Raw genomic sequence first — 26,458 nt, forward strand, 5'->3', positions numbered from 1 at the left:
CATTAACAAAAGCAAAACGAGGATAATGGAATGTAGTCAAATTAAATCGGGTGATGCTGAGGGAATTAGATTAGGAAATGAGACACTTAAAGTAGTAAAGGAGTTTTGCTATTTAGGAAGTAAAATAACTGATGATGGTCGAAGTAGAGAGGATATAAAATGTAGACTGGCAATGGCAAGGAAAGCGTTTCTGAAGAAGAGAAATTTGTTAACATCGAATATAGATTTATGTATCAGGAAGTCGTTTCTGAAAGTATTTGTTTGGAGTGTAGCCATGTATGGAAGTGAAACATGGACGACAACTAGTTTGGACAAGAAGAGAATAGAAGCTTTCGAAATGTGGTGCTACAGAAGAATACTGAAGATAAGGTGGATAGATCACGTAACTAATGAGGAGGTATTGAATAGGATTGGGGAGAAGAGAAGTTTGTGGCACAACTTGACTAGAAGAAGGGATCGGTTGGTAGGACATGTTTTGAGGCATCAAGGGATCACAAATTTAGCATTGGAGGGCAGCGTGGAGGGCAAAAATCGTGGAGGGAGACCGAGAGATGAGTACACTAAGCAGATTCAGAAGGATGTAGGTTGCAGTAGGTACTGGGAGATGAAGCAGCTTGCACAGGATAGAGTAGCATGGAGAGCTGCATCAAACCAGTCTCAGGACTGAAGACAACAACAACAACAACAACAACATCCTCACTGAACACTAAGTTGTATAAATACCATGTGTATGAACTTTGTAAATACCAATTAGTATTAGAAATACAGTTCTATCCATGCAAATATCAACAAGTTTTCCCAAGTGAAATTACTTATAAGCCAATTTCTAACATAAGGAATTTATAAATGATTACAAATAACACTGGAAAACCAAGAAAAAGATAATCTCTGCCATTTACAACTAAAGATGAAGGTGAGTGGCTTTATTCAATTCAATTTTTTTTAAGTTTTTTTTTATGCATGTATATTACCAATTAAAATGTGTTCGCTTCCTTCTGATGCATGGTTAAAATAATCATGAACATTAAATTAAAACAACACTATATCATTTAATGAATTGACAAACAATGAGAGGGCAGTGTTGCATAAAAAGGCTAAAATAAGTTTGTTAGAATTACATAGGCCTACCTTAGTATTCATAGCCTAGAAATAGTCTGCTTTTCACCTCACTGGTGTGTATTGCGGTAGTAAAATATTATTTGATACAAGAACCCATTGAGATCCCATATTGAAATTTTGCATGCATCTAGTCAGTCAAACTGGTCAACGCACATAATTTTTATTAAAAAAGTCCGAGGGGTGGAAATGTCAAAAATGTTTTTAGGAATAGTTTAAAATTTTCAGAGTTAGATAGCATAGTCATGTTACATATCAAATTGAAGGGAATTTTTAGAGGAAAACAATGGTGCAAGTTTGAGCTCTCTAGGCTGTATAGCTTGTTAGCTACAGCATTTTAAAACAATCATCGATTGATCAAAATTTTTATTTTTAAACCCTTGAAACTCAAAAACCAAAGGTCAGAAACATTTGAAATTTCAAATTTAAACTAGTGTTAGTGGGTAAATTACCTGGAAAAAATTCATCCTAATCTGAGAGGTCCCATGGTTCAAATCATGTAGTACAATTGGTTGATTTGACATGGAATGACCCAGAGGCCATGCTGCTATAGGAACAACTGTGTCTCCACAAGCCACTGATATCAGTTTTCAGTCGCACCAACCTGCATAGTTAAACAAGTGTAATATACTGTAGCAAAAATTAATGATATGAATATAATAGAGAGAAACATTCCACATGGGAAAAATATATCTAAAAACAAAGATGATGTGACTCACCAAACAAAAGCGCTGGCAGGTCGATAGACACACAAACAAACACAAACATACACACAAAATTCTAGCTTTCGCAACCAACGGTTGCTTCTTCAGGAAAGAGGGAAGGAGAGGGAAAGACGAAAGGATGTAGGTTTTAAGAGAGAGCGTACTTAACCTCTCCCTTAAAACCCACATCCTTTCGTCTTTCCCTCTCCTTCCCTCTTTCCTGAAGAAGCAACCGTTGGTTGCTAAAGCTAGAATTTTGTGTGTATGTTTGTGTGTCTATCGACCTGCCACCGCTTTTGTTTGCTAAGTCACATCATCTTTGTTTTTAGATATATACTGTAGGAAAAGATTTATAATCGGTTTATGATGACGACTTTTAACACGACCCAGTTGAACTTCAGGACAGAGGTATGCAACAGCACTGAGAGAGAGGTAGAAAACCGGTATGTACATTTTGTTGACAAGAAGAGTTTTGCCAGTTTTATTTGTAAAATGTGAGATGCTTCTTTCATATATCTGTGCCATCTTGTTATGTGACAAATCCTGGCACTAACAATATTCCATGAACATAGATGTAGGAAATGTCAGTGGACACTTGCTGCCCCGTATCTGATTTCTCTTTCAAACTGCTCAGCTTTCAATGTACCATCTATTGACTCACAGTTTGGATTGAAAACTGAGTATGCACTTATTTCTCCTTTCTTCTTAGGACCAACTCTTGTGTTTAGCCAAATAAGACACAATGCTGACACAATTAGGTATATAACACCGAACTCCATCTGCACAGCTACTGCATATAGTGTACACCACAAAAGAATATATATAATACGAATTACAGTAGTGTACCACCGCAACACTGTCCCTTCACCCTCTGCTATTTCCACATCCAGGCTACTTATGCTCGAATGCAAGCTGTCAGCTGAAGGGGACTCTGGTCTATCAGCAGTCACATCAATCTGTGAATTGAAACAAAAGTGAGCATTAAATAAACATCAGTGGGTCTTAATGGATTTCTAAACAGAACACAACATGCTCACAAGCAGTTCCTGTTAACGAGTTACAGCCCGTCTCACTTGTCTTGCTAGTGTACAGAACAGTACATCTGATGTGTCTATCCTGATTATACATTATATTGTCACACAGTCAGTGTAAGAGGTCAGACAAAATACTGCTCGCATTTCTAAGGAACTACTTTTCACATTGTATTAGTGAGTGTTTCTCAACCCAGAACTGTATCTTCATGCTGTGACAAGTTTCATCAAATGGATGAACAGTTAACTATTGGTACACAACAGTGCTCAGGCAGTGTAGTCGAATACACACAGCTTGGCGTTAGGTATCAGCTCTACTTTAAATAATCAACAAGCTGTCACCTAACAAACAGCGATTCTACTGATTTTTAGAGGATTAAATTCAAACCTTCTTGACTTTTCCATTGCCTCTTTAGTTAAAGTTATGACCTCTTGAAAATGTGCTTGGTACAATGATGAAAACATTATTCATGATGACATATAAGTGATGTAACAATTATATTTAATAATTGTTACATCACTTATATGTCATTATGAATAATGTAACTATGTAAGACTTTTAGTATATCATTTATCAAATACCAAATGCTATAAAAATATTTAACTCTCACCTAGGATTGGATATGACTATTTTCAGACATATTTTTTCCATTACACCAATTAACATACATATTGTTTTAACATAGGAATGCAGTGACATTCTACAATTTTCCTTAAGATAATACAACAATTATCAAAGTACAATATTTGCCAAATGCTACATTTTGCAGCAAAACATTCACTGTTTAAGTATCTTAGCTACTTGAAATTTCATCTAAAACTTCAGCTTCTCCCTTTGCATTTTCTACAACTTTTTTTTCTCTCTCTTCGAAGTCTTATTTTTTGAACAGTTCTCCTTGTAATATTGGGCACTTCACTTACATCAGATTTCATCTCTTTTTTAAGGCTTGTACTCTTTTTGATGGGGCATTCTTCACAGTTGGTATACATGATATTGTAATGCCCACATTGAGTTGTTTCTATTATGTAAACAACCCGTCATAACCGCAACCGTTCCGGCCACAGGGTTGCCAAGAACAAAGTGCGGCAGGACCAAACGGGAGCAGCCAACAAACAAACAAACAAACAAACGAACAAACGGGAAAGGATGGACACGAACAAATGATGGATGACCGAGCAAGATCTTACAAACAACATACAAGTGTCAATGGGGTCACAAGTGACAACCTCAAGAATCCACAATGTCCACTCATACATGGAGACAAAGTAATGTAAACACGCTGTCTGTAGGCCAGATGTCAATAGACCACGCAATTATCAGACTGCTTTGCTGAGCGAGAGACTGGCGTTTACATACAGGATAGGGTACATTGCTATTTGTTGCTGGGACCACGTGCTCTACCGTGGCGCACTCATGTTACACGTGTGCCAGGAAAGTGCGCAACCACGGCTTACGGCACGACGGCTGCCTCTAGTAGTAATCGAGGTCCATGCAGACTGGTCAGAGATTATAGGCACCAATTACGAGTTAAATGTAATTGTAGTGAACTTCATGCTACCACATGGACCAACTGCTGGAATAGCACCATGGACCTTGCTGTTGGTGGGGAGGCTTGCGTGCCTCAATGATATAGATAGCCGTACCGTAGGTGCAACCATAACGGAGGGGTATCTGTTGAGAGGCCAGACAAACGTGTGGTTCCTGAAGAGGGGCAGCAGCCTTTTCAGTAGTTGCAGGAGCAACAATCTGGATGATTGACTGACTGATCTGGCCTTGTAACACTAATCAAAATGGCCTTGCTGTTCTGGTACTGCGAATGGCTGAAAGCAAGGGGAAACTACAGCTGTAATTTTTCCCCAGGGCATGCAGTACGGTTAAATGATGATGGCATCCTCTCACCGGGTAAAATATTCTGGAGGTAAAATAGTCCCCCATTCGGATCTCTGGGTGGGGACTACTCAAGAGGATGTCGTTATCAGGAGAAAGAAAACTGGCATTCTACGGATCGGAGCGTGGAATGTCAGATCCCTTAATCGGACAGGTAGGTTAGAAAATTTAAAAAGGGAAATGGATAAGTTCAAGTTAGATATGGTCGGAATTAGTGAACTTTGGAGGCAGGAGGAACAGGACTTCTGGTCAGGTGACTACAGGGTTATAAACACAAAATAAAATAGGGGTAATGCAGTAGTAGGTTTAATAATAAATAGGAAAAAGCTACTACAAACAGCATAGTGAATGCATTATTGTGGCCAAGATAGACACGAAGCCCGCACCTACTACAGTAGTACAAGTTTATATGCCAACTAGCTCTGCAATTGACGAAGAAATTGATGAAATGTATGATGAGATAAAAGAAATTATTCAGGTAGTGAAGGGAGATGAAAATTTAATAGTCATCGCTGACTGGAATTCGAAAGTAGGAAAAGGAAGAGAAGGAAACATAGTAGGTGAATACGGATTGGGGCTGAGAAATGAAAGAGGAAGCCGGCTGGTAGAATTTTGTGCAGAGCATAGCTTAATCATAGCTAACACTTGGTTCAAGAATCATGAAAGAAGGTTGTATACATGGAAGAAACCTGGAGATACTAGAAGATATCAGACAGATTACATAATGGTAGGACAGAGATTTAGGAACCAGGTTTTAAACTGTAAGACATTTCCAGTGGCAGAAGTGGACTCTGACCACAATCTATTGGTTATGAACTGTATATTAAAACTGAAGAAACTGCAAAAAGGTGGAAATTTAAGGAGATGGGACCTGGATAAACTGAAAGAACTAGAGGTTGTACAGGGTTTCAGGGAGAGCATAAGGGAACAATTGACAGGAATGGGGGAAAGAAATACAGTAGAAGAAGAATGGGTAGCTTTGAGGAATGAAATAGTGAAGGCAGCAGAGGATCAAATAGGTAAAAAGACGAGGGCTAGTAGAAACCCTTGGGTAACAGAAGAAATATTGAATTTGATTGAACTATCAGTTTAATAAGTCACAGCTGCAAAATACTTATGCAAATTCTTTACAGACGAATGGAAAAACTGATAGAAACCGACCTCGGGGAAGATCAGTTTGGATTCCGTAGAAATGTTGGAACATATGAGGCAATACTGACCCTGCGACTTATCTTAGAAGAAAGATTAAGGAAAGGCAAACCTATGTTTCTAGCATTTGAAGACTTACAGAAAGCTTTTGACAATGTTGATTGGATTACTATCTGTCAAATTCTGAAGGTGGCAGGGGTAAAACGCAGGGAGCGAAAGGCTATTTACAATTTGTACAGAAAGCAGATGGCAGTTATAAGAGTCGAGGGGCATGAAAGGGAAGCAGTGGTTGGGAAGGGAGTGAGACAGGGTTGTAGTCTCTCCCCGATGTTATTCAATCTGTATATAGAGCAATCAGTAAAGGAAACAAAAGAAAAGTTCAGATTAGGTATTAAAATTCATGGAGACGAAATAAAAACTTTGAGGTTCGCCGATGACATTGTAATTCTGTCAGAGACGGCAAAGGACTTGGAAGAGCAGCTGAACAGAATGGACAATGTCTTGAAAGGAGGATATAAGATGTACATCGACAAAAGCAAAACAAGGATAATGGAATGTAGTAAAGGAGTTTTGCTATTTGGGGAGCAACATAAATGATGATGGTCGAAGAAGAGAGGATATAAAATGTAGACTGGCAATGGCAAGGAAAGCGTTTCTGAAGAAGAAAAATTTGTTAACATCGAGTATAGATTTAAGTGTCAGGAAGTTGTTTCTGAAAGTATTTGTATGGAGTGTAGCCATGTATGGAAGTGAAACATGGACGATAAATAGTTTAGACAAGAATAGAATAGAAGCTTTCGAAATGTGGTGCTACAGAAGAATGATGAAGATTAGATGGGTAGATCACATAACTAATGAGGAAGTGTTGAATAGGGTTGGGGAGAAGAGAAGTTTGTGGCACAACTTGACCAGAAGAAGGGATCGGTTGTTAGGACATGTTCTGAGGCATCAAGTGATCACCAATTTAGTACTGGAGGGCAGTGTGGAGGGCAAAAGTCGTAGAGGGAGACCAAGAGATGAATACACTAAGCAAATTCAGAAGGATGTACAGGGTGTTTCAAAAATGACCGGTATATTTGAAACGGCAATAATAACTAAACGAGCAGCGATATAAATACACCGTGTGTTGCAATATGATTGGGACAACAGTACATTTTCAGGCGGACAAACTTTAGAAATTACAGTAGTTACAATTCTCAACAACAGATGGCGCTGCAAGTGATGTGAAAGATATAGAAGACAATGCAGTCTGTGGGTGCGCCATTCTGTACGTCGTCTTTCTGCTGTAAGCGTGTGCTGTTCACAATGTGCAAGTGTGCTGTGGACAACATGGTTTATTCCTTAGAACAGAGGATTTTTCTGGTGTTGGAATTCCACCGCCTAGAACACAGTGTTGTTGCAACAAGACGAAGTTTTCAACGGAGGTTTAATGTAACCAAAGGACCGAAAAGCGATACAATAAAGGATCTGTTTGAAAAATTTCAACGGACTGGGAACGTGATGGATGAACGTGCTGGAAAGGTAGGGCGACCGCGTACGGCAACCACAGAGGGCAACGCGCAGCTAGTGCAGCAGGTGATCCAACAGCGGCCTCGGGTTTCCGTTCGCCATGTTGCAGCTGCGGTCCAAATGACGCCAACATCCATGTATCGTCTCATGCGCCAGAGTTTACACCTCTATCCATACAAAATTCAAACGCGGCAACCCCTCAGTGCCGCTACCATTGCTGCACGAGAGACATTCGCTAACGATATAGCGCACAGGATTGATGACGGCGATATGCATGTGGGCAGCATTTGGTTTACTGAAGAAGCTTATTTTTACCTGGACGGCTTCGACAATAAACAGAACTGGCGCATATGGGGAACCGAAAAGCCCCATGTTGCAGTCCCATCGTTCCTGGATCCTCAAAAAGTACTGGTCTGGGCCGCCATTTCTTCCAAAGGAATCATTGGCCCATTTTTCAGATCCGAAACGATTACTGCATCACACTATCTGGACATTCTTCGTGAATTTGTGGCGGTACAAACTGCCTTAGACGACACTGCAAACACCTCGTGGTTTATGCAAGATGGTGCCCGGCCACATCGCACGGCCGACGTCTTTAATTTCCTGAATGAATATTTCGATGATCGTGTGATTGCTTTGGGCTATCCGAAACAAACAGGAGGCGGTGTGGATTGGCCTCCCTATTCGCCAGACATGAACCCCTGTGACTTCTTTCTGTGGGGACACTTGAAAGACCAGCTGTACCGCCAGAATCCAGAAACAATTGAACAGCTGAAGCAGTACATCTCATCTGCATGTGAAGCCATTCCGCCAGACATGTTGTCAAAGGTTTCGGGTAATTTCATTCAGAAACTACGCCATATTATTGCTACGCATGGTGGCTATGTGGAAAATATCGTACTATAGAGTTTCCCAGAACGCAGCGCCCATCTGTTGTTGACAATTGTAACTACTGTAATTTTGAAAGTTTGTCTGCCTGAAAATGTACTGTTGTCCCAAGCATATTGCAACAAACAGTGTATTTCTATCTCTGCTCGTTTAGTTTGTATAGCCGTTTCAAATATACCGGTCATATTTGAAACACTCTGTAGGTTGCAGTAGGTACTGGGAGATGAAGAAACTTGCACAGGATAGAGTAGCATGGAGAGCTGCATCAAATCAGTCTCTGGACTGAAGACCAGAACCACAACAACAACAACAACAACAACAACAACAACAACAACAACAACCACCATGAAACGATGACAGGAGAAGCTTGCCTCGACATGGTCATCACACATACCTAGGACTACAAAGTAAGTGTTGTGGATCCACTGACAGCAAATCAAAATGCATTAGTTGTCCACTTAAACAGTCAAAGGAACCTTCATCAAAAAACCACTGTGTATATGTTCAATAAAAGAATTATAATGGAGAAAGCATTAACATCTTAAAAAATGTGCTTGCCTGGATTGACTGGAAGTTTGAAGGTGTAGGACTGTGACCAAGTGATCCTTTTAAAGGTATTTTCCAGCTCCTGATAAAAAAATTTTACAACTGGTATCCAGCAGTAACCATAAATAATCCCTTCGATAAACTACAGATTACAAGAAAAATAGGTACAGACAAAGCACGGTACATTCCCAAGCTGGGAAACAAAATGTGATGTTTTGCTGCCAAATGACAGAGTTAAAACAGCAACAGATACCAGAGCCAAAGATTTGTTTCATTGCTATTATCTGAAAGTTAAAACAATGTGCAGGAAGGAAGTAGACACAGCCAAGACCATTACACATGTCAGGTTGATTTCTGAAGCCCACAACCCCCGCAAAACAGCTGAGGAATTGGTTAACAACAACAAAAAAGACTGAATGCTCCATTAAATGTTGTAACCTTGATAATTTTAACAAACAGTTTATTGATGTTGTTGGGGATAATATAGCTGCAGTGCCAGATTTAGAAGCCAATATTACAAGCAATACAAGCATCAGCAATTGTTGCACCTTGATCTGGTGTAAGAGAGTGCTTCTAGGTTTTAAACACACTGTTAGCATGTATTGTATATATGGCATGTCATGTGCTGTTCTGAAGAATACTGTATCTGATATTTTGCTGAACCTTTGGCTGCTGTCATTAACCAAGGACTGAAGGTTGATGCTTTTCCAGACTTCTTAAAACTGACCAAGACATTACCAGTGTACAAAAATGGCGATCCTAGCACTCCATCAAACTATGGACCAATTTCTATAATACCTACTCTAGCAAAAGTGATCGACACTGTCATGAAGAACCAATTGTTAGGTTATTTTGAACCCAACAACCTCTTCATGGATAACCTGCACGGATTTTGAAAAGGGAAATCTACACTTACTGCAATACTTAATGTAATAACAGAAATAATAGAAGCATTTGATGAGAAGAACTGCACTGTTTTAGTTCTTTGGGATTGAAGCAAAGAATTTGATTGCATCTCTCGTACTGTTGGAAAATTTAAAATTTTATGGCATAGATGGTGTCATTTTCGAGTCTCTGTCATGTTATAGAAGAGACAGGCAGCAGAATGTTTGCATCCACGTACCAATGTCTCATGAAATAGCATTAGAGCACAGTGTACCACAGGGCTCCTTACTTGGCCTTCTGTTCTTGACGATAACTGTCAATGACTAAAGTTGTGATGGTCACACCCTGCTCTTTGCAGATGATACAACATTAATCGATAAGGGTACAAATTCAGCTGAAACACTAAAGGATGTTGAAATTTTGTCTGAACCAGCCAAAGAGTGGTTCAAAGGAAACAAAATGAAATGAAATGAAGACAAAATGCAGAAAATATTGTGCAGCATTGGTGACAGTGGAGACATAGCAAATGCCGATAGTGTCAAACTCCTAGGAATCACAACTGACAATAAGCTGACATGTACCGAACACACTGCACATGTGTGTTCCAAGTTCTCAAAAGTTATTTGTCTCCTCAGGAAGTTCAAATGTACAATAACAGATCAGTACTTAATCACAATATATTATGCATTGTTCCACAATGGCATCACATATTGATTGTTGCTGTGGGGACACACTACTGGAAGTAAAAACAGATTATTTCTACACGAGAAGGCTGTAAGAATATCTTCCAGCAAGAAATTTGACCAGTGTACACCCATTTCCAAACAGTTGGTAATAATGACCATATTTAGCCAGTATGTTTTCAATTCTCTTGTGTATATGAAAGAAAATTGATTATCCTTCTGCAACAGACAAGAGATTCACAACTACAACACTCGAATAAAGCCGACATTGATATTCCAAGCTGTCGTGTAAGTAAGACACTGGACAGTTTTCTCACAGCAGCCCTGACGATGTTCAACGACCTACCACTTTATCTTCAAACATTGGCACTGAGGATATTAGAGCTAGGCTCAAGCATCAGTCACTATATTCTCTACATAAATTTTTCTCTACAAGTGGAATATTAGGTTGGTCAACATGATAATGTCACGTATGAAACCATAAATTGGAAACATCTAAGAGCTGTAAAGTGTTGCTTATAACATTAGAGTTCTCACTTCTTGTCTGTTATCATAGTTTCAGTAGTAGTTTTTATAGGTAATCACAACGATGTGACAATCGGTCCAACCATGGCTGATGAACGATGACACAGGAATAGTTATGGTTACAGTATAGCAACAGTGGATAAGATGGTGATGTGTGATGCATACAATAGAAGCACATTACAACGTTAGTACACTTTATACATGTTACACACTCATTAATTCATACATCATGTTCCATAAATCCAACCATGAAGAAAAGCCTTCGCAGAAGTGGAATCACTCACGACTTATGCTGCCAAATGGAAGGAGCCACACCTCGCTACTTCTGTAAGTATACCAACAGCAATCTATATGCAGCTCTAGTGGTAATCTACTACTCTCAGTGGTAATGACAGGGATTACTCCTAGGTTACTGTATGTGTGTACATCAGATGATAAAAACAACTATGAAAAAAGCCACTGTTCCTTCTCTTGCCACATCTAGGACCTATCCGGATATTGTTTTATCCAGGCCTCCAAACCAAACATCTATGTAAGTTCTGCAACACCTTCCTAAACTGCTCATATTTATTATTGCTAGTTTCATACGGCTATTTGTGTATCTACGACGTAGCCAGAGGAATGATAAGTACAATATCTACAGTAATGTTATGTTCTCTAAAAAAAATCGGACAAATCCTTGGGCAATGATGTTCAACAAATCAACAAGCAGAAACGTGATTACAGAATATACAGGTTTTTAATCAATAACTGTTTTATTATAGTTCGCATTTATCATTAACTACACGAGGTCTGAGCACCAAACTATTATCGTGTAAAGAATTTGGTCTGCATCTTTTCATTCATATTATGAGCACACTCGATATGTACCACACAATTTATATGTAAATGAAAGAAAACATATAGTCAACACATGCATCAGAACACTTAACAGAAATTGTGGAGTTAAGCGTACCTGTTGTTCATCGACCAAAATTGAACTTTTAATAGATTGTTTCTCTTTGTTGTACATGCCAAATGAAACCATTGTCAACAACCTTTCTTTCGCAGACAAGTAAAGCTCTCTACGTCTCCTACGAGCCCTTATTTCTTGAAGTTTCTGCTGGAGTTCTGCCGATGTCATGTCTTCATGTTTCGCAAAACAGTAAACACTGCAAAAGATAGCTCCACACTGCGAGTCAGTTGTCAATATCGGCAGTCGTCCGCGTTTGCTACTGACGCCGTGTCCAACTTAATGCAATACGACTCCAAGTACGTCAGACACTGAATGAGGGTCATTACTTAAGGTATCTTAAACATTTACATTTTTTTGTTCTTTAATTTTTAAGTGTTTGTGTATTTATTAATAAAGTCGCTGCTGATAATTGGTTAACTATTGATATCGCGGAAAAGGAAAACGCTCGAAGCACCGAATTTTTGCGATACGCGGTAAATCAACAAGAAATACGCACCAAAGAGGCTGCTGAATACCGTATAAGACTCTTTCATTTAAAAGTTGGTTATATTTCTTTATTTCATAAAATGTTGTGAGCCTACACACTTGTGTAAACCACTGCACTCCATCTCCGTTTCTGTGTGGGGCGCTGAACATCATATGTTTCTGCTCATTATATGTTTACGTCCTTGAAGAAAACGTCACATAAATTTTCCTGTAGAAATTATGTTTCAGCTTCATATGATACGGCATCAAGAAGAATAACTATGGGTTTAACTTTGCAAATGTTCATCCATGCCATTTTACCAACACAAAAACATTATTTTTGGTACGATTTAAGTTAATAATATCGGAAAAGATTATTTGTACTGTTAACATGTTACCTGAGTTTAGTACGATTTATGCTGCACAGAGTAGGTATCATGCGGTAGCTTTGCCCTTTATGAAAAATATTATGACGAATGAATTTGAGAGATGAAGCTGCTAATGCTATAGTGATCAGCTGTCGTGTGCACGACACAGGGTTTACAGAATATTTCTTATTTAAATGTGAAATGGATTTCAATATTTTGAGTGAGTCAGCTGTCGCAAATAGTTACAATGTAGTGCACTGTCTTTATTACATTTATTACCAATTCTATGTCATTCACCAGCCACAGCTGGACAGCATCAAGATACAACATTATCAAAATACATGAATGCATCTCTACTATGATAGTAATTTAATACCACAAGACATATTTAAGTTATAAATTAGATTACAATAATATCACAACTATAAAATAGGTACAAGTATATGAAGAAATTAAATATAATGGTTGCTGTTGGAGTCATTGAACTGAGCTGAAGCTCAAGTAAACATTATGCTATTACTGGAGAAGAATTCTTGAATATTGTAGAAGGGTTGCTCATTTAGCTTACACAAAATAGTAGTTTTAAACTGCGCCCAGGTAAAGACTGAATGTGATCAGGAAGAGCATTAAACAATTTTAGGGCCACCATTGGGAAGCTGTTTTGTGTCTTTGCTAATCAACACCTTGGCATGTCGATACTGTCTTTGTTGCGAGTGCTGTATTTGTGAATTTCATTGCTCTTTCTGTAAATATCGTGGTTTCTCTTTATGTGGAAGAGGCAGTTCAATATATACTGGCTGTAAACAGTCAGGACTCCTAACCTGGTGAAAATTGGTTTACAGTGGTCTCTATTTTTTTTTTTTTTTTTTTTTTTTTTTTTTTGCTTGAAGTAATGATCCTCATTGCTTCCTTTGGAGTAAAAGCACATTCTTGCAGCCTGCAGAATGGCCCCAAAACAACAGCTCATAACTGAAGTGGCTGTGGAGCATTGCATAGTCCACAGTTAGAAGGTACTGTTCTGGTACTATACTTTTCAGTTTCCTCAAGAGGTACAGGACCCGCAAAAGTTTGGAACATACATGTTTGGTGTGCTGTTGCCAGGTTAATTTGATATCAATGAGAAAGCCCAGAAGTTTAACATCTGCTGCATTACCCAGTGCTCCAGAATTGCTGAGGCTGCATATCATCCTCCGAGTTTTTTCTTAATTAATTTTCATTTTTTTCATGATGAACCAGGCCTTAGCTTCATTGATCAAGACTTCTGCTTGTTAGACTGCCTGTTCAACATTCTCTCCTTTTGAGAACAAGGTTGTACCATCCGCAAACTGCAAGGTGTGCACATTGGAGCCCATGTCATTTACGAAGATAAGGAACAGCAGAGGCCCTATTACTGATCCCTGTGGCACACCATGCTGTAGCTTCTTCTCACCTGAATCAGCTCCTTGCACGGAGACAATCTCTCATCTGTTTCTCAGGTAGGATTCAAGAGTTTGCAGGACAGATCCCCCTATACCATATGTTTTTAGCTTTCTGAGCAGGGCCTTATGTGGAATATAGTCAGGTGCCTTACTAAGGTCACAGAGTACTAGTGCTATAGACTCTTTGTCTTCAAAATCCTGACTTATGTTTGTAACTAAGTCAAGTACAGCTGTAGTTGACCGGCCCTTCCGCAACATGCGTGTCATAAAAAGAGAACATTTCCTTCAACCCAGAGACCAATGACAATGTGGTCTCTTGTGCAACACTTAGATGATTTGTGTATACTAAAGCCCCTAAAATGTTATAACATTACACAGCTGTGTTCAACAAGATATGTTAATATTGTGGTTTACATGATTGATGATTCACAGATTAATATTAATGATGCTTTACAACAGGTTTATATAAGATTTGCTGCACTGAATAATTCATGTGATGTACTTAGTCATAACCAGAGTATTTACTGTTCTAGGTAGGACCTTTTCTTTTATAGAGTGGAAACAGTGACACAGCAAATAAGACTTAATAACTTTAAAAAAATTTGTATTGCTTTCAGTATACTTTATACTTGTGGGAAGCTGATTGAACAGCTGAAGACCCATGTGCAATGGGGAAAATTTTGTTAGCAAATTTGAAATTCACGTAAGCAATATATGTTGTTTACTACCTGAATTATAGACGGGAGAGTGTTATACAGGAGCAGATGGGTTTAGGATGCAGCAGAACAATGCTAGGAAACTTTCAGCTCAGCTGAGTGAAAAACTCGACAGCAAAAGAAGAGTTCTGCCACTAGGTAACAGCCATGGGAAGGATATAGGCCCGTAGTTACAGGAAGAGTTAGGTGCAGTGTTCCAGGCCACAGGTTTTGTGAAAACAACTGCTGGTTTTAGCCAAGTATCAGAAGATTTTGGGCAAATGTATAATGATTTTAGCAAAGAAAATCAGGTGGTAATGGTTGGGGGAACTAGAAATCGCCTTTATAAATACAAAAAATACAGTATTAATGGTGATCTGGACGAGAAAGGAGCATCTGTTGAGGACACAGATGTGGTTTTTATGGGGATTTAGGAGTGCTATGACCAGTTGGGTTAACTCTGCTGCTAAGCATGTAAACATAGAGCCAGTGGGGCTCCTTTGGACAGATACAAAATCTCATCTTGTTGCTTTCCAGTAGTTGCTATGGTGAGATGGGGATATACTTTTCATAGGATACATCAGGCAAACCCCATTGGTTATTGGGGTCAAGTGTGACACCCACTTTAGGAGAGAGTCAGACAGACAATATTAAAGGAAATTAAATTAACAAGGACTCCCAATTCATCTTACAATAATAGATGGAAATGTGACATTAAATTGCTTCTTCAGAATATAAGGAAAGGGGCACAAAATAAAGTAAATGAGCTGTTAATTTCTCAGCAAAATGATAGTAACAGTAAAGCAATTGATGTCATTTGTCTTTGTGAACACTATACAAGCACTGCGATAGAAAATGTAAGTAGTTACAAATTAATCGCATATTCTTGTACATGGCTGAAATTGTCTCATCCACAAAAAAGAATATAAATATAAAAAGAAACAAGTAAATTCTGTAGAAATCAGGATATAGAAGCATGTGCTTCCTCTAGTAGATGGTGTGAATGTCCACATCCAGACTTAATCTTCCATAGGCTATCACAGCTCAATGGTCAAAAGCCTTCTTGAGGTCGCTAAAGACCATATGGATTTTTATATCATATCCTGCATTCTCTTCTATAAAATTTTTAATTACAAACACATTTCCTGTGCATTGAATGACCTGATCTATATCCATTTTGTTCTTCAGAAATAATAGTTTAAATAATGTTCTTCTTCATTCGGTTACCGATTATCTTTGAATACAATTTGTAGCCAGTGTTTAGAAGACTGATGCCATGATAGTTTTTACAGTCATTATGTTTCCTTTATTTGAAAAGAGAGATTACTTCTGCTGTAAACCAAGGATCTGGGAGCTTGCAGTTCAGCCATCATTCATTTATTAATTGTAAAAGTCTTTATTTAGTGATAACCATCCGTATCTAATTAGTTCAGCATTTATTCCATCTATTCTAGTAATTTTTCTGTTCTTCATGCCTTCCAAATCTGTAGTGGTTCCTCCTTAGTAATTGTATCTACTGTTTCATAGTACGTACTTCCTCCACCATCATCTTCGGTCTTCTGTGTACACCACTAGTCTGTGTATAGTGATTTATCCTTTGTCCATTGAGTATAATGTTCAGTGAGGCAGTGTCTTTTTCTTCCTTGTTGAGGGCTTCTGTGATCTTGTATGCACATTGCTGTCCACCGTGTATGTCATGTTTTAAGACTCTTATGAGTGATCCCCACAACCCTTGATGTGCTTTGTGCGCTATTTGTTTCAGAGCATTCCTTTTTATTTTGTGTGTTTCCCAGTTCTCTGATGTTTTTGTCTGTAGAAACTTCAAGTAAGCTATTTGTTTTTCATTAATGACTACATTAATCTCTGTGCTCCAAATTCTGAGTCATTTTTCCCATCTTTTTTCTTCCTTTTACCAAGTGCTTTAAAGGCTGTTGTTTTAATGATGCAGATGTTGATATTATTCCTTGCTCTGCCGATGTTCTTATTGACTGATAGTGAAGCGAGCTTTTCTTGGAGCCAGTGCCGATAGTTTCCTAATACTGCATTCTGACAGGATGCACTGCATACTGACAGGATGTACTTTGAATAACTTGTGTTGTGCCTTCATGTGGAGTTTCTTTTCTTTGTTCCATCTACCTACGAGCTCTGCGGATGAGTTGGAGATTCTGGCATGCACTGAGGACCTAGATCTTACCAGATCCTCAGACACAATGGATATAGACTGCTCAGGCAAATAGTCGGTGGCAGCAGGTGACCCTGATGCATAAACTGCCTCATCGAATGTTTCATGCCTTCGCAGTCTCACAGTGACATCATCCTCAAGTGAAATTGTGGCGGTTTTTCCACTGCTTGTCTGAGCTACAGCAACTGTTAAGCTTCACACCTGCTTTCTGCATTGCTCTCCAGGAACCCTGGTTCCTGGCAATGTGGACCCCTGCCCTCTGTGGCCATAAGGGATATTACAGGAACCGTAGTGACTATAACCGATTGTCAGGTGGAGACTGTGTTAATGTCCTAAACTCAGTCTGTAGTGAAACTGTGCCCCTTCAAACCCCTCTTGAAGCTGCGACTGTCAGAATAAGGATGACACAGTAAATAACTGTTAACGCCCATAACCCCCTGTGAGGTGGCACAGTGCTTACTGGCTGAGGTAGAGATGTCGAAACTTTACTGTCTCAGTTGGACGTCTGCATCTTAGATACTGGGGCTGTCAGACATTTCATTGTAGTTCGTGGTAGTTACTCAGCCACTGATTTATCAATTTACAGACCAGGACTTATCCCATCTATCCACTGGAGAGCACATGACGACATGTGCGGTAGTGACCACTTCCTCATCTTCCTGTCACTGCCCCAGCACAGGCCCATGGATGCCTGCCCAGATGGGCTTTAAACAATGCGGACTGGGGAACTTTCACCGCTGCTGTGACCGTTGAATCTCCCCCACAAAATAACATTGATGTGATGGTTGCGCAGGTACCTACAACAATTGTTTCTGGGGCAGAAAACGCAATCCCTTGCTCTTTAGGATGCCCCCAATGAAGGCAGTCCCTTGGTGGTCACTGGAAGTTGCTGAAGCAATTAAGCAGTGTAGGCAAGATCTACAGCGACATAAGCAGCACCCTTCCCTGGAGCACCTCGTAGCCTTTAAAAGGCTCCGTGCCTGCGTTCGCCAACTTATCAAACAACATAAGCAGGAGTGTTGGGAGAAATACGTCTTGACCATTGGGTGCCATACGTCACCTTCTCAAGTCTGGGCAAAGGAAAAACATGGTTTCAGGTACCAGACCCTAACAGGTTTTTCCCGGTGTTAACATAAATGGCGTGTTATCTACTGACACAAATGCCAATGCCGAGCACTTTGCTGAGGACTATGTTCGACCTCTGCATTGGAGAATTACCCTCCAGCCTTCGCACTCTTAAATGTCGGATGGAAGGGAAAGTCCTCTCGTTCTTTACATAACACAGTGATTCCTATAGTGCCACATTTACAAAGTGGGAGCTCCTCAGTGCCCATGCACATTGCCCTGACACAGCCCCTGGGCCAGATTGGATCCACAGACATCTCCTTGTCGTCTTCAACTGGATTTGGTGCGATCGCGTAGTTCCATCGCAGTGTCAGGAGAGCACCATAATTCCGGTGCTCAAACCCGGTAAAAACCCGCTTGATGTGGATAGCTATCAACCCAACAGCCTCACCGACATTCTCTGTAAGCTGCTGAAACACATGGTGTGTCTGCAGTTGGGTTCAGTCCTGGAGTCACGTGGCCTACTGGCTACGTGTCAGGGTGGCTTCCACCATGGTCGCTCTACCACTGGTAATCTTGTGTCCCTCAAGTCTGCCATCTGAACAACCTTTACCAGATGCCAACAGCTGGTTGCTGTCTTTTTTGATTTTTGAAAAGCGTGTGACAGAACTGGCGACAACATATCCTTGCCACATTATATGAGTCGGGTCTTGGACCCCACTCCCGATTTTTATCCCTGACTTCCTGTTGCTTCATACTTTCTGTTTCAAAGTTGGTGCCCCCCCTTGTTCTCGCATATCTAGGAGAATGAGATCCCGCAGGGCTCTCTATTGAGTGTATCTCTATTTTTAGTGGCCATTAATGGGTTCGCAGCAGCTGTAGGGCCGTCCATCCCGCTTTCTCTGTATGCAGATGACTTCTGCATTTCGTACTGCTCCACAAGTACTGGTGTTGCTGAGCCATGCCTGCAGGGAGCTATCCACAAGTCGCAGTCGTGGGCTCTAGCCCACGGTTTCCAATTTTCGCCCACAAAGTCGTGTGTTAAGCACCTCTGTCGGCAACATACTGTTCATCCAGAACCAGAACTTCACCTTAATGATGATCCACTCACTGTAGTGGAGGCATATCAATTCTTAGGACTGGTTTTTGACACCCGATTGATTTGGTTTCCTCACCTCTGCCAGCTTAAGCAAAAGTGCTGCCAGCACCTCAATGTCCTCCACTGCCTGAGGAACACCAACTGGAGTGCAGATCGCTCTATGCTGCTGCAGCTCTACAGAGCCCATTTTAAATCCCGCCTTGACTATGGATGTCTGGTTTATGGTTCAGCAGCACGTTTACTTGACCCAGTGCCCCACTGTGGCGTTTGCCCAGCAACAGGAGCTCTTAGGACGAGTCCAGTGACCAGCGTCCTGGTGGAGGCCGGAGTCCCTCCATTGCAGGTCAGGTGTGCACAGCTGCTGGCCAGTTACTTTGCACACATTCATAGTTCTCCTGCGCATCTGAATCACTGTCTCTTTTTCCCACCCACGGTAGTTCATCTCCCGCATCTGTAGGTCAGAGCTTCCAATTGCAGTTCGTGTTCGAACCCTTCTTTCCGAACTGGAGTCCTTGGCTTTACCACCTATACTTGAGTTCCATTAATGTACACCTCCACAGTTTATGCCAAGGCCAGTGCTTTTTCTGGCCCTTTCACATGGCCCTAAGGGCTCAGTTAACCCTGCTGCCACTCAGCACTCCCACTTCCTTTCGATTCTTGACATCTACCGTGGCCACGAAGTGGTTTACACCGACAGCTTGATGGCTGATGCTCACGTCAGCTTTGTGTATGTCTGTGGAAGATGTATTGAACAGCATTCCTTGCCCGATGACTGCAGTGTTTTCACTTCTGAGCTGGTGGTTATATCTCGTGCTCTTGAGCATATCCGTTCGTGCCCTGGGGAGTTGTTTCTTCTGTGTACTGACTCCTTGAACAGCCTGCAAGGCACTTATGTTAGCTAATAACATTCCCATTCATAAGTCCTTGTCTTCTATCCCAAAAGTATCTATATGCACAGATATCTTCTGTACTCCATTAATTGTTGTGGCACGAACTATACTCCTGCACAAAAAACAATGTGCTGTGTCCGAATTTAGCATTTTCCTCTAACAGTTCCACTATACATAGTGTGTGGGTGGGTAAAGCAGCATTATTGTCCACTCAAAGTAGCTTTCCTGCACCGAATGGTGTTTTGTCCAGTGAATCTACCTTCAAGGACATTGCTCGAGGGAGAGGGATCTTGCGGCAGAGTGTCTTCGGCTGCAGTGCCACCTAATCAAAACAGTGTTCTGTGAATCTTCACTGTTTGCTGCCCGAGGTTGATTGTGGTATCAATTTTATTCAGGAAATCTAACCTTAGGACAGCATCACATTCATCTCTTACCCTTGATACGACTTCCAAACCTCCTGGAATCGTACACCCTCAATGTGAAAGGTCAGTGGTGAATAGCCTACTGAACGTATGTCACCTGTGCTTGTACCACTTAACTTATATCTTGGAGGGTCATATCTCCTGACCTCCGTACACAGTTTACTTATGACTGACACGCCTTTTTCATGCGCTCTAATAGCATGGAATTTCAATGGAAATGCCTGGCAGCTGTTCCAGGGTTCCCATTCCTGTTTAATGGACCCCTGTTTGCAAATTTCCCAGTACTGCTACACTCATGATATATGAGGGTCATCCACAAAGTAAGTTCCGTTTGGTTATATAAAACAAACATGTACAGATACAGAAAAAATATTTACTGTACAAAAATCTACAACTGTTAAACTACTTTCCTACATAGCTTCTGAAATTTTGTAGGCACTTGTCATAGTGTGGCACAAGTTTTTGTATGACTTCTTCATAGCAGGTTGCCGCCTGTGTATTTAACTGTGAGGTAACATGTCACTATCATTGAAGTGTTTACCACCAAAGACAGATTTTAGGTGTAAGAAGAGATGAAAGTCGCTAGGAAACTTACGGTTGTGCTCAATCTTCTCTTCAATTGTGTGAACCAGTTCATCACTAACGACAGATGGGCATCCACTCCATTCTTCAATGTGCACTTCATCATGTCCGTCATTGAACAGTCTGACCCATCTTCTAACAATTGAATCACTCATAGCATTTTGTCCGTAAACCTCGCAGATTTTCCAATGAATTTCCTTTGGTTTAAATTTCTTTGCATTTATTAAACGAATCACAGATCTGATTTCATATGCGGCGGCATTTTCAATTACAGCTGACATTATAAAGAAGCACTACAAAGCACACATGGGCAGCAGCGATCTGAAAATGGCGTATATGTCTTCTCCTCAAGTCAGAGTAACCGCCGCGCATGCTCGGAACTTTGATAGTAGTGCTGCCGCAGATAGAAATAGAAACGGAACTTACTTTGTGCTTCTGTCCAAATGATAAAAATATCATCCATGTCTCACAAAAACGTGTGTTTAAGAGCAGTTTTGAAGATACCGCACTCAGGAGTGTGGTATCTTCAAAATCTTCCATGGAAATACTGGCAGCAGGGCAAAAAAGAATGCACAGAGCCACAGCATCAGTTTGTTCAAAAAAGGTGTCTTAAAAAATATATTAATGTCAGTATGTGGTGACATAACTCAGTAGTTTTATCATCCAAAAGCTGTCCAATTAACAACAAGGACTCTCAACGGTTTCCTGAGCAAAAAGTGAAACAACGTCAAAACTGACTATGTCAGACGATCGGAGGCATAGAGACTTCAAGTGTCGAGTAAAATCAGTCGAGTTGGATATGTGATTTTCACATTTCCCTACCAGAGGCTAAGAACAGAAGCAAGATATGTGGCCAAATTGTAAGTGGGACTGTCCATATTGCCAACGATCAGACAAAGGGCAGTTTCAGGTTTATGAACCTTGCATAAGCCATTCAACCTGGGTGGTTCTGTCACCCCTGGATGAAGTTTTTGTAATGATATCCTCCTTCTTAATAAGTGAAATGGTCTTCGGCTTGATCTAGTCTGTAGGATCGCTCTGTATTTTACAAATGCAGAATCCTCCAAGGAACAGGCCATTATTACCAAATAATCTTCACAAGAGAGAAGAAAAGTGGCACTGTCTTTATCACCAGGAGAAACTAAAAGATCCTTATCTTTCCTCAATGACCAAATGGTCCTAGTTTCAGTAAAAGTAGTATTACACCATGGTGGTGGTGCTCAAAGATGATGATGAGAGATTTCCTTTCTAATTTCTTCTGCCTGATCTTCAGGAAAGTGAGTGATGACCTGCTCCACAGCACTAATAAAATCAATGATAGGCATATTCCTCGGTGTGGGAACAAAATTTGTGCCTTTCTCCAAAACCAATATCTTGTTGGTAAAATAAATAATAATCCACCAGTGTGTGATATCGTCAGATATGGATGATAATTGGTGAAGTTGATTGACTTGGCAAATTATTGCTCTGGCTTCCTGTTATCCAATGACATTATTAACAGAGATAAAGGTTTTCCTTTAAGCAAGACATAGGACTCTTATTTTATCAGGTATAAAATGATGATTGTCTGGTTTTTTACAGTCACATCTTAATTTGTGATTCGTTGCTTTTGTTAGTTTCTACCACTGATGGCACTGCAACTCTTCATCTTGCAGAGGGAAGCTCTTTCGATTATTTTGTAAGTGCAGCAGCCTGTTCCTGGGATATGAAGGCAGCCTGTTCCTGGGATATGAAGAAGATGCATAGACGATGGTACCTCAGTTCTGGTGTGATTGTGCACCAGGAATCTCATCTGAAGATGGCAGCCAAGTGGGCCATCGAAATATTGTGGCCTCAGAATGATGAAAACCGACTACATACCTGTGAAGAGCATCAACCCTCTGGTGGTGTTGAGCATGTTTTTAAGTTGTTATGGTGGCTTCTACCTTTCTTCTGCTCAACATCATCTTAATCCACCCACATATAGTGGTCACAGTGCTATGCTTTTCTGCAGCTCTAACCGTGGATTTGAAGCTAGATAGCTAAAAGCCCCCTTGATATACTGGAATATGCAGAAAATAATTTCCTGAAAGTGTAGTGCTTTTCTTCCTTCCCAACAAGTTTGTGGTGTGCTGTTTCACATGGTTTGCCTGGTTTATATGTATGTTGGTTTACATGCAGGGGAACCACAGTTAACTGGTTTTCCCTAACTTGTACATCAGTCAATTTTTGAAAGATTCTCCCTGCCTGCTGGATTATTTTGAAATCAACAATCTCGCTGGAAAATTCCCAGTTCTCCCTTTGATTACCTGTAAAACAGTGTTCCACAGGGACTAAATCTTGATCTGTGTTGTCTGCCAGAGTGTACTGAGTGATACGAGTCTTGAGGGGCACATCTGGCGTCTGACTCACGTCTTCTATACTCACCATCTTTCCTCCTTAGAGTTCCTCTTGGGTTAGTTGGTATTCTCGTAAGGGTTTTGTGAAGTCCGACGCAAGTAGCTGTACCTTCCACATCCTTACAGAATACCTTCCAGAATGATAGTTTCACTTGGTTAATCACACAGTTGTACTTGACAAGGGCCTCTCGATATTTTTCCAATTGTTCTTTCCATTGACAATCTTCTTAATCACTTCCCTTGCAGTTCCAGGTTACTGTTCCACCAAGACAAAACATTATGACAACCTGCTTAATAGCTTGTTGGGCCATCAGTGTAACACCGATTCTGCATATCATCGATTCTGCAGTTCGTTGGTAGATTTGAGGAGCTATATGGCATCAGATGTCTGTGCTCAAGTCATGCAATTCCCAAAAATAACTGGCTGCTGATTTGTGTACACAGTGATGGCGCTTGATTATGATCCACATGGGAATCATCAGATTCACATCAGACAAATTTGGTGGCCAAGACATTAACATGATTTTGCTATCGTGCTCCTCAAACCACTGTAGTGTGATTCTGGCTTTGTGACATGGACAATTATACTGCTGAAAGGTGACATTGTCATCAGGAAAGATGTCGAGGACAGAGGTGTCTGCAGCTGACCTAGTGTAAGCTGAGCAGAATGTCTTATCATAGTGCAATACTGCTCCCACCAGCCTGCATCCATGGTGCAGTGCAATTTTGAGCAGCCTTTCATCTGACTAGCAGATATGTTTCCAGTGATACACGATGATCCTGAGCCCACAACAGTCGTAACGTGTGAACAGCAGGTGTTGCCTGCAGAGGCTCTGCGTGATAATAATTTGCTGTTTGTCAGGGTAACTTATGTCAGTGGATTTCTCCGTCTGCAGCCCATATCTTTGCTAGGATAATCAAATCCGTCTCTGCTCAGTTTTCATACTTTTCTTACTACGTCATTTGTCCACAGTGCCACCAAGAGGCATCCAATCTTGCTGAGGGCAGTGGTCATAATGTGTTGGTTTATCGGTGTACATTCCTATTTGTGCACTTGATGGTGATTGGGCTGTTTTATAAATATAAGGTCATATGGCAGACATCACTGCATCTGACATTTCCTCAAAATCTACTGGATTCCTTACTGAAGTTCTAACTCCAGAAATGGGGGTTGAGATATTTCCTATAAGAGACCTAGTCTGTTTTCCTAGGATTACTAAAGGCCGTAATCTGTTTAACGCCCATTTCAACCTCAAAATTGATATACATGTGGTCAGATAAGGATGGCTCCAGTGCCATGTGCATTTGTTTGACGTAGCTTCCCATTAGGATGGGCCCAGAGGTATTTCAATTACTTCTTCCCTTCTTTTGTTCCTTAATGTAGGTTCCCTCTCCCTATTCATGAGCTCCAAGTTGCTTTTGATTAAAAATGCAAGAAAGTACTGTCTTCTGCTGTTTGTATCGTTGCTTTCTCACAACAGGTAGTGGGCGTTGGCGTCACAACCAACTAGCAGTTGTTTACTCTGCTGTGAGCAGCCATCTACCAGTCTCCTCATTTCCTGGGAAGGAGGAGTACTGTCCTCATAAGGAAGGTAAGCTCAGGCCAATGAAACTTCACTTATGCTTCCCTCCTCATGCTGTTTCATCCTGATGGTCACCAAGTCCTTGGAACGGAAGTCAGACATGGGCACAAATGAAATTCCATTCTTAACATAAATGCGTGTTCTGGAGTTCTTTAGATTCCTAGCATAAATCAGCTTACCTCCAGTTCCTGTGAGGCCTGGAATGCCCCCTTTTACACATAGGGTTCCTGTTTCAGGGCCAAGACCACCACCTGTTTTCATAGATGACGACTCAGGTGTCAGCTGTCTGTTTACTACGTTGCAGGTTTACCTACAACAGTTGCAGCCTCCACCTTGCTGCCGCGGTCACTTCTGATGCCGTTGATTATCCTGATGGCAGTCTGCAAGAATCTTCAGTACAACTTCAGGTCCTGTTTTCGCGTAGCTGTCGGGGATTTTCTGATGACTTCCACCAGGATTGTCCAACCGATACAACCTTTCAGTTGATTACCCTCCAATTCTCTATTAAGATTTTGTGGTTCTGCATGCGCACTTTCTCAAACAGTCTTAAGAGGAGTAGCTCTTCACCAGCAACTTCACCTCCTTTCGCGGAGGTATCTTGGGCAGCACATCCTTAAGCCATTTCACTGTTTCCATCTCCTCACAGACAGAGGGCCAAAGAACCAGTCTCCAGATAGAGTCCTCTCTCAAAGAGAGTCATCTGAACAAGCTCCACCTGCTGCTGTGAAGTTATGTTGACCAGTGGATATCCCTGTGGGGTAACCTCCATTCTGCAAACTGAAACTGCAATACAATAGATCTGTTTCCACATTTCTTGCTTTAATTTTTTCTGGTTCCATTTATCCTGAGTAATGGGAGTATCAGACTCCTCCCTTGCTCTCTTGTTCCTTGTCTTAGAGGTATACGGCATTGGATTGCCCCCTTTCACTCTGAGACAGCCCTTTTTTGAAATCTTAGGTTCAAGCCGTTTTAGTTCACTTCATTTACATTTTTCATAATCCTCCTTTTCTTTCTGTTCTTTGAGAAATTTCCTCATCTGAGCCTCAGACAAGGATTTGATCTTGACCTGGTCCAACATTTCATTAGCAGTTTTCACTTGGAATAGTACGTTACCTTATACAATTGCGAAAACAACTTCCATCGATTCCATTTCCCGTGTTTGAGGTCACATCAAATCCCTCAGTTTTGGTTTTGTTTTCCATGTTCTCCAGTTTTGTTCCATGAGAATTGGATCTATTCTCTCGACACTATGGAACCCCACACAGTGCGAGGCGAATTACTCAGGGAGGTCACCTGTTGTCTCTGAGGCACCTTTAATCACACATCTTTCCTTGTGCCATGCACCCCTCAGCATGCACTGCATCATACCTTTGGTTGAGTATCTGACGAATTGGGGAAGGAAATGGGAGTGGATAAGGAAAAGATGGGGCAC

General features: G+C 40.8%; 2 protein-coding genes across 5 annotated transcripts in view; one reads left to right on the forward strand and one right to left on the reverse strand.

The window, feature by feature from the left end:
• Positions 1-2,268: 2,268 nt before the first annotated feature.
• LOC126323097 (uncharacterized) lies at positions 2,269-12,047 on the reverse strand. The gene is made up of 2 exons (XM_049994610.1): positions 11,880-12,047; positions 2,269-2,776 (listed from the first exon to the last, which is right to left on the reverse strand). The coding sequence occupies exons 1-2, from the start codon at positions 12,045-12,047 to the stop codon at positions 2,405-2,407; spliced, it is 540 nt and encodes a 179-aa protein (XP_049850567.1). The 3' UTR covers positions 2,269-2,404.
• A 74-nt stretch (positions 12,048-12,121) lies between these two features.
• Positions 12,122-26,458, forward strand: part of LOC126322565 (putative FERM domain-containing protein FRMD8P1) — a 327,086-nt gene continuing 312,749 nt past the window's right edge. For 2 of the 4 annotated variants that reach the window (XM_049994577.1, XM_049994586.1), the window contains exons 1-2: positions 12,127-12,210; positions 24,925-25,035. The gene's annotated coding sequence lies outside the window, so the exon portion shown is untranslated. Of the gene's footprint in view, positions 12,211-24,924; positions 25,036-26,458 lie in introns of all 4 variants that reach the window. The other 2 variants (XM_049994510.1, XM_049994465.1) reach the window with 1 other exon arrangement.

Source organism: Schistocerca gregaria, chromosome 1, assembly GCF_023897955.1.
Source record: "Schistocerca gregaria isolate iqSchGreg1 chromosome 1, iqSchGreg1.2, whole genome shotgun sequence".
NCBI classification, from domain to species: domain Eukaryota; kingdom Metazoa; phylum Arthropoda; class Insecta; order Orthoptera; family Acrididae; genus Schistocerca; species Schistocerca gregaria.

Coding starts and splice junctions, on each gene's coding strand:
- LOC126323097 (XM_049994610.1), bottom strand. CDS start 12,047: ATGACATCGGCAGAACTCCAGCAGAAACTTCAAGAAATAAGGGCTCGT. Junction 2,777..11,879: donor TTTTGGTCGATGAACAACAG/GTACGCTTAACT, acceptor TTCAATTCACAG/ATTGATGTGACTGCTGATAG.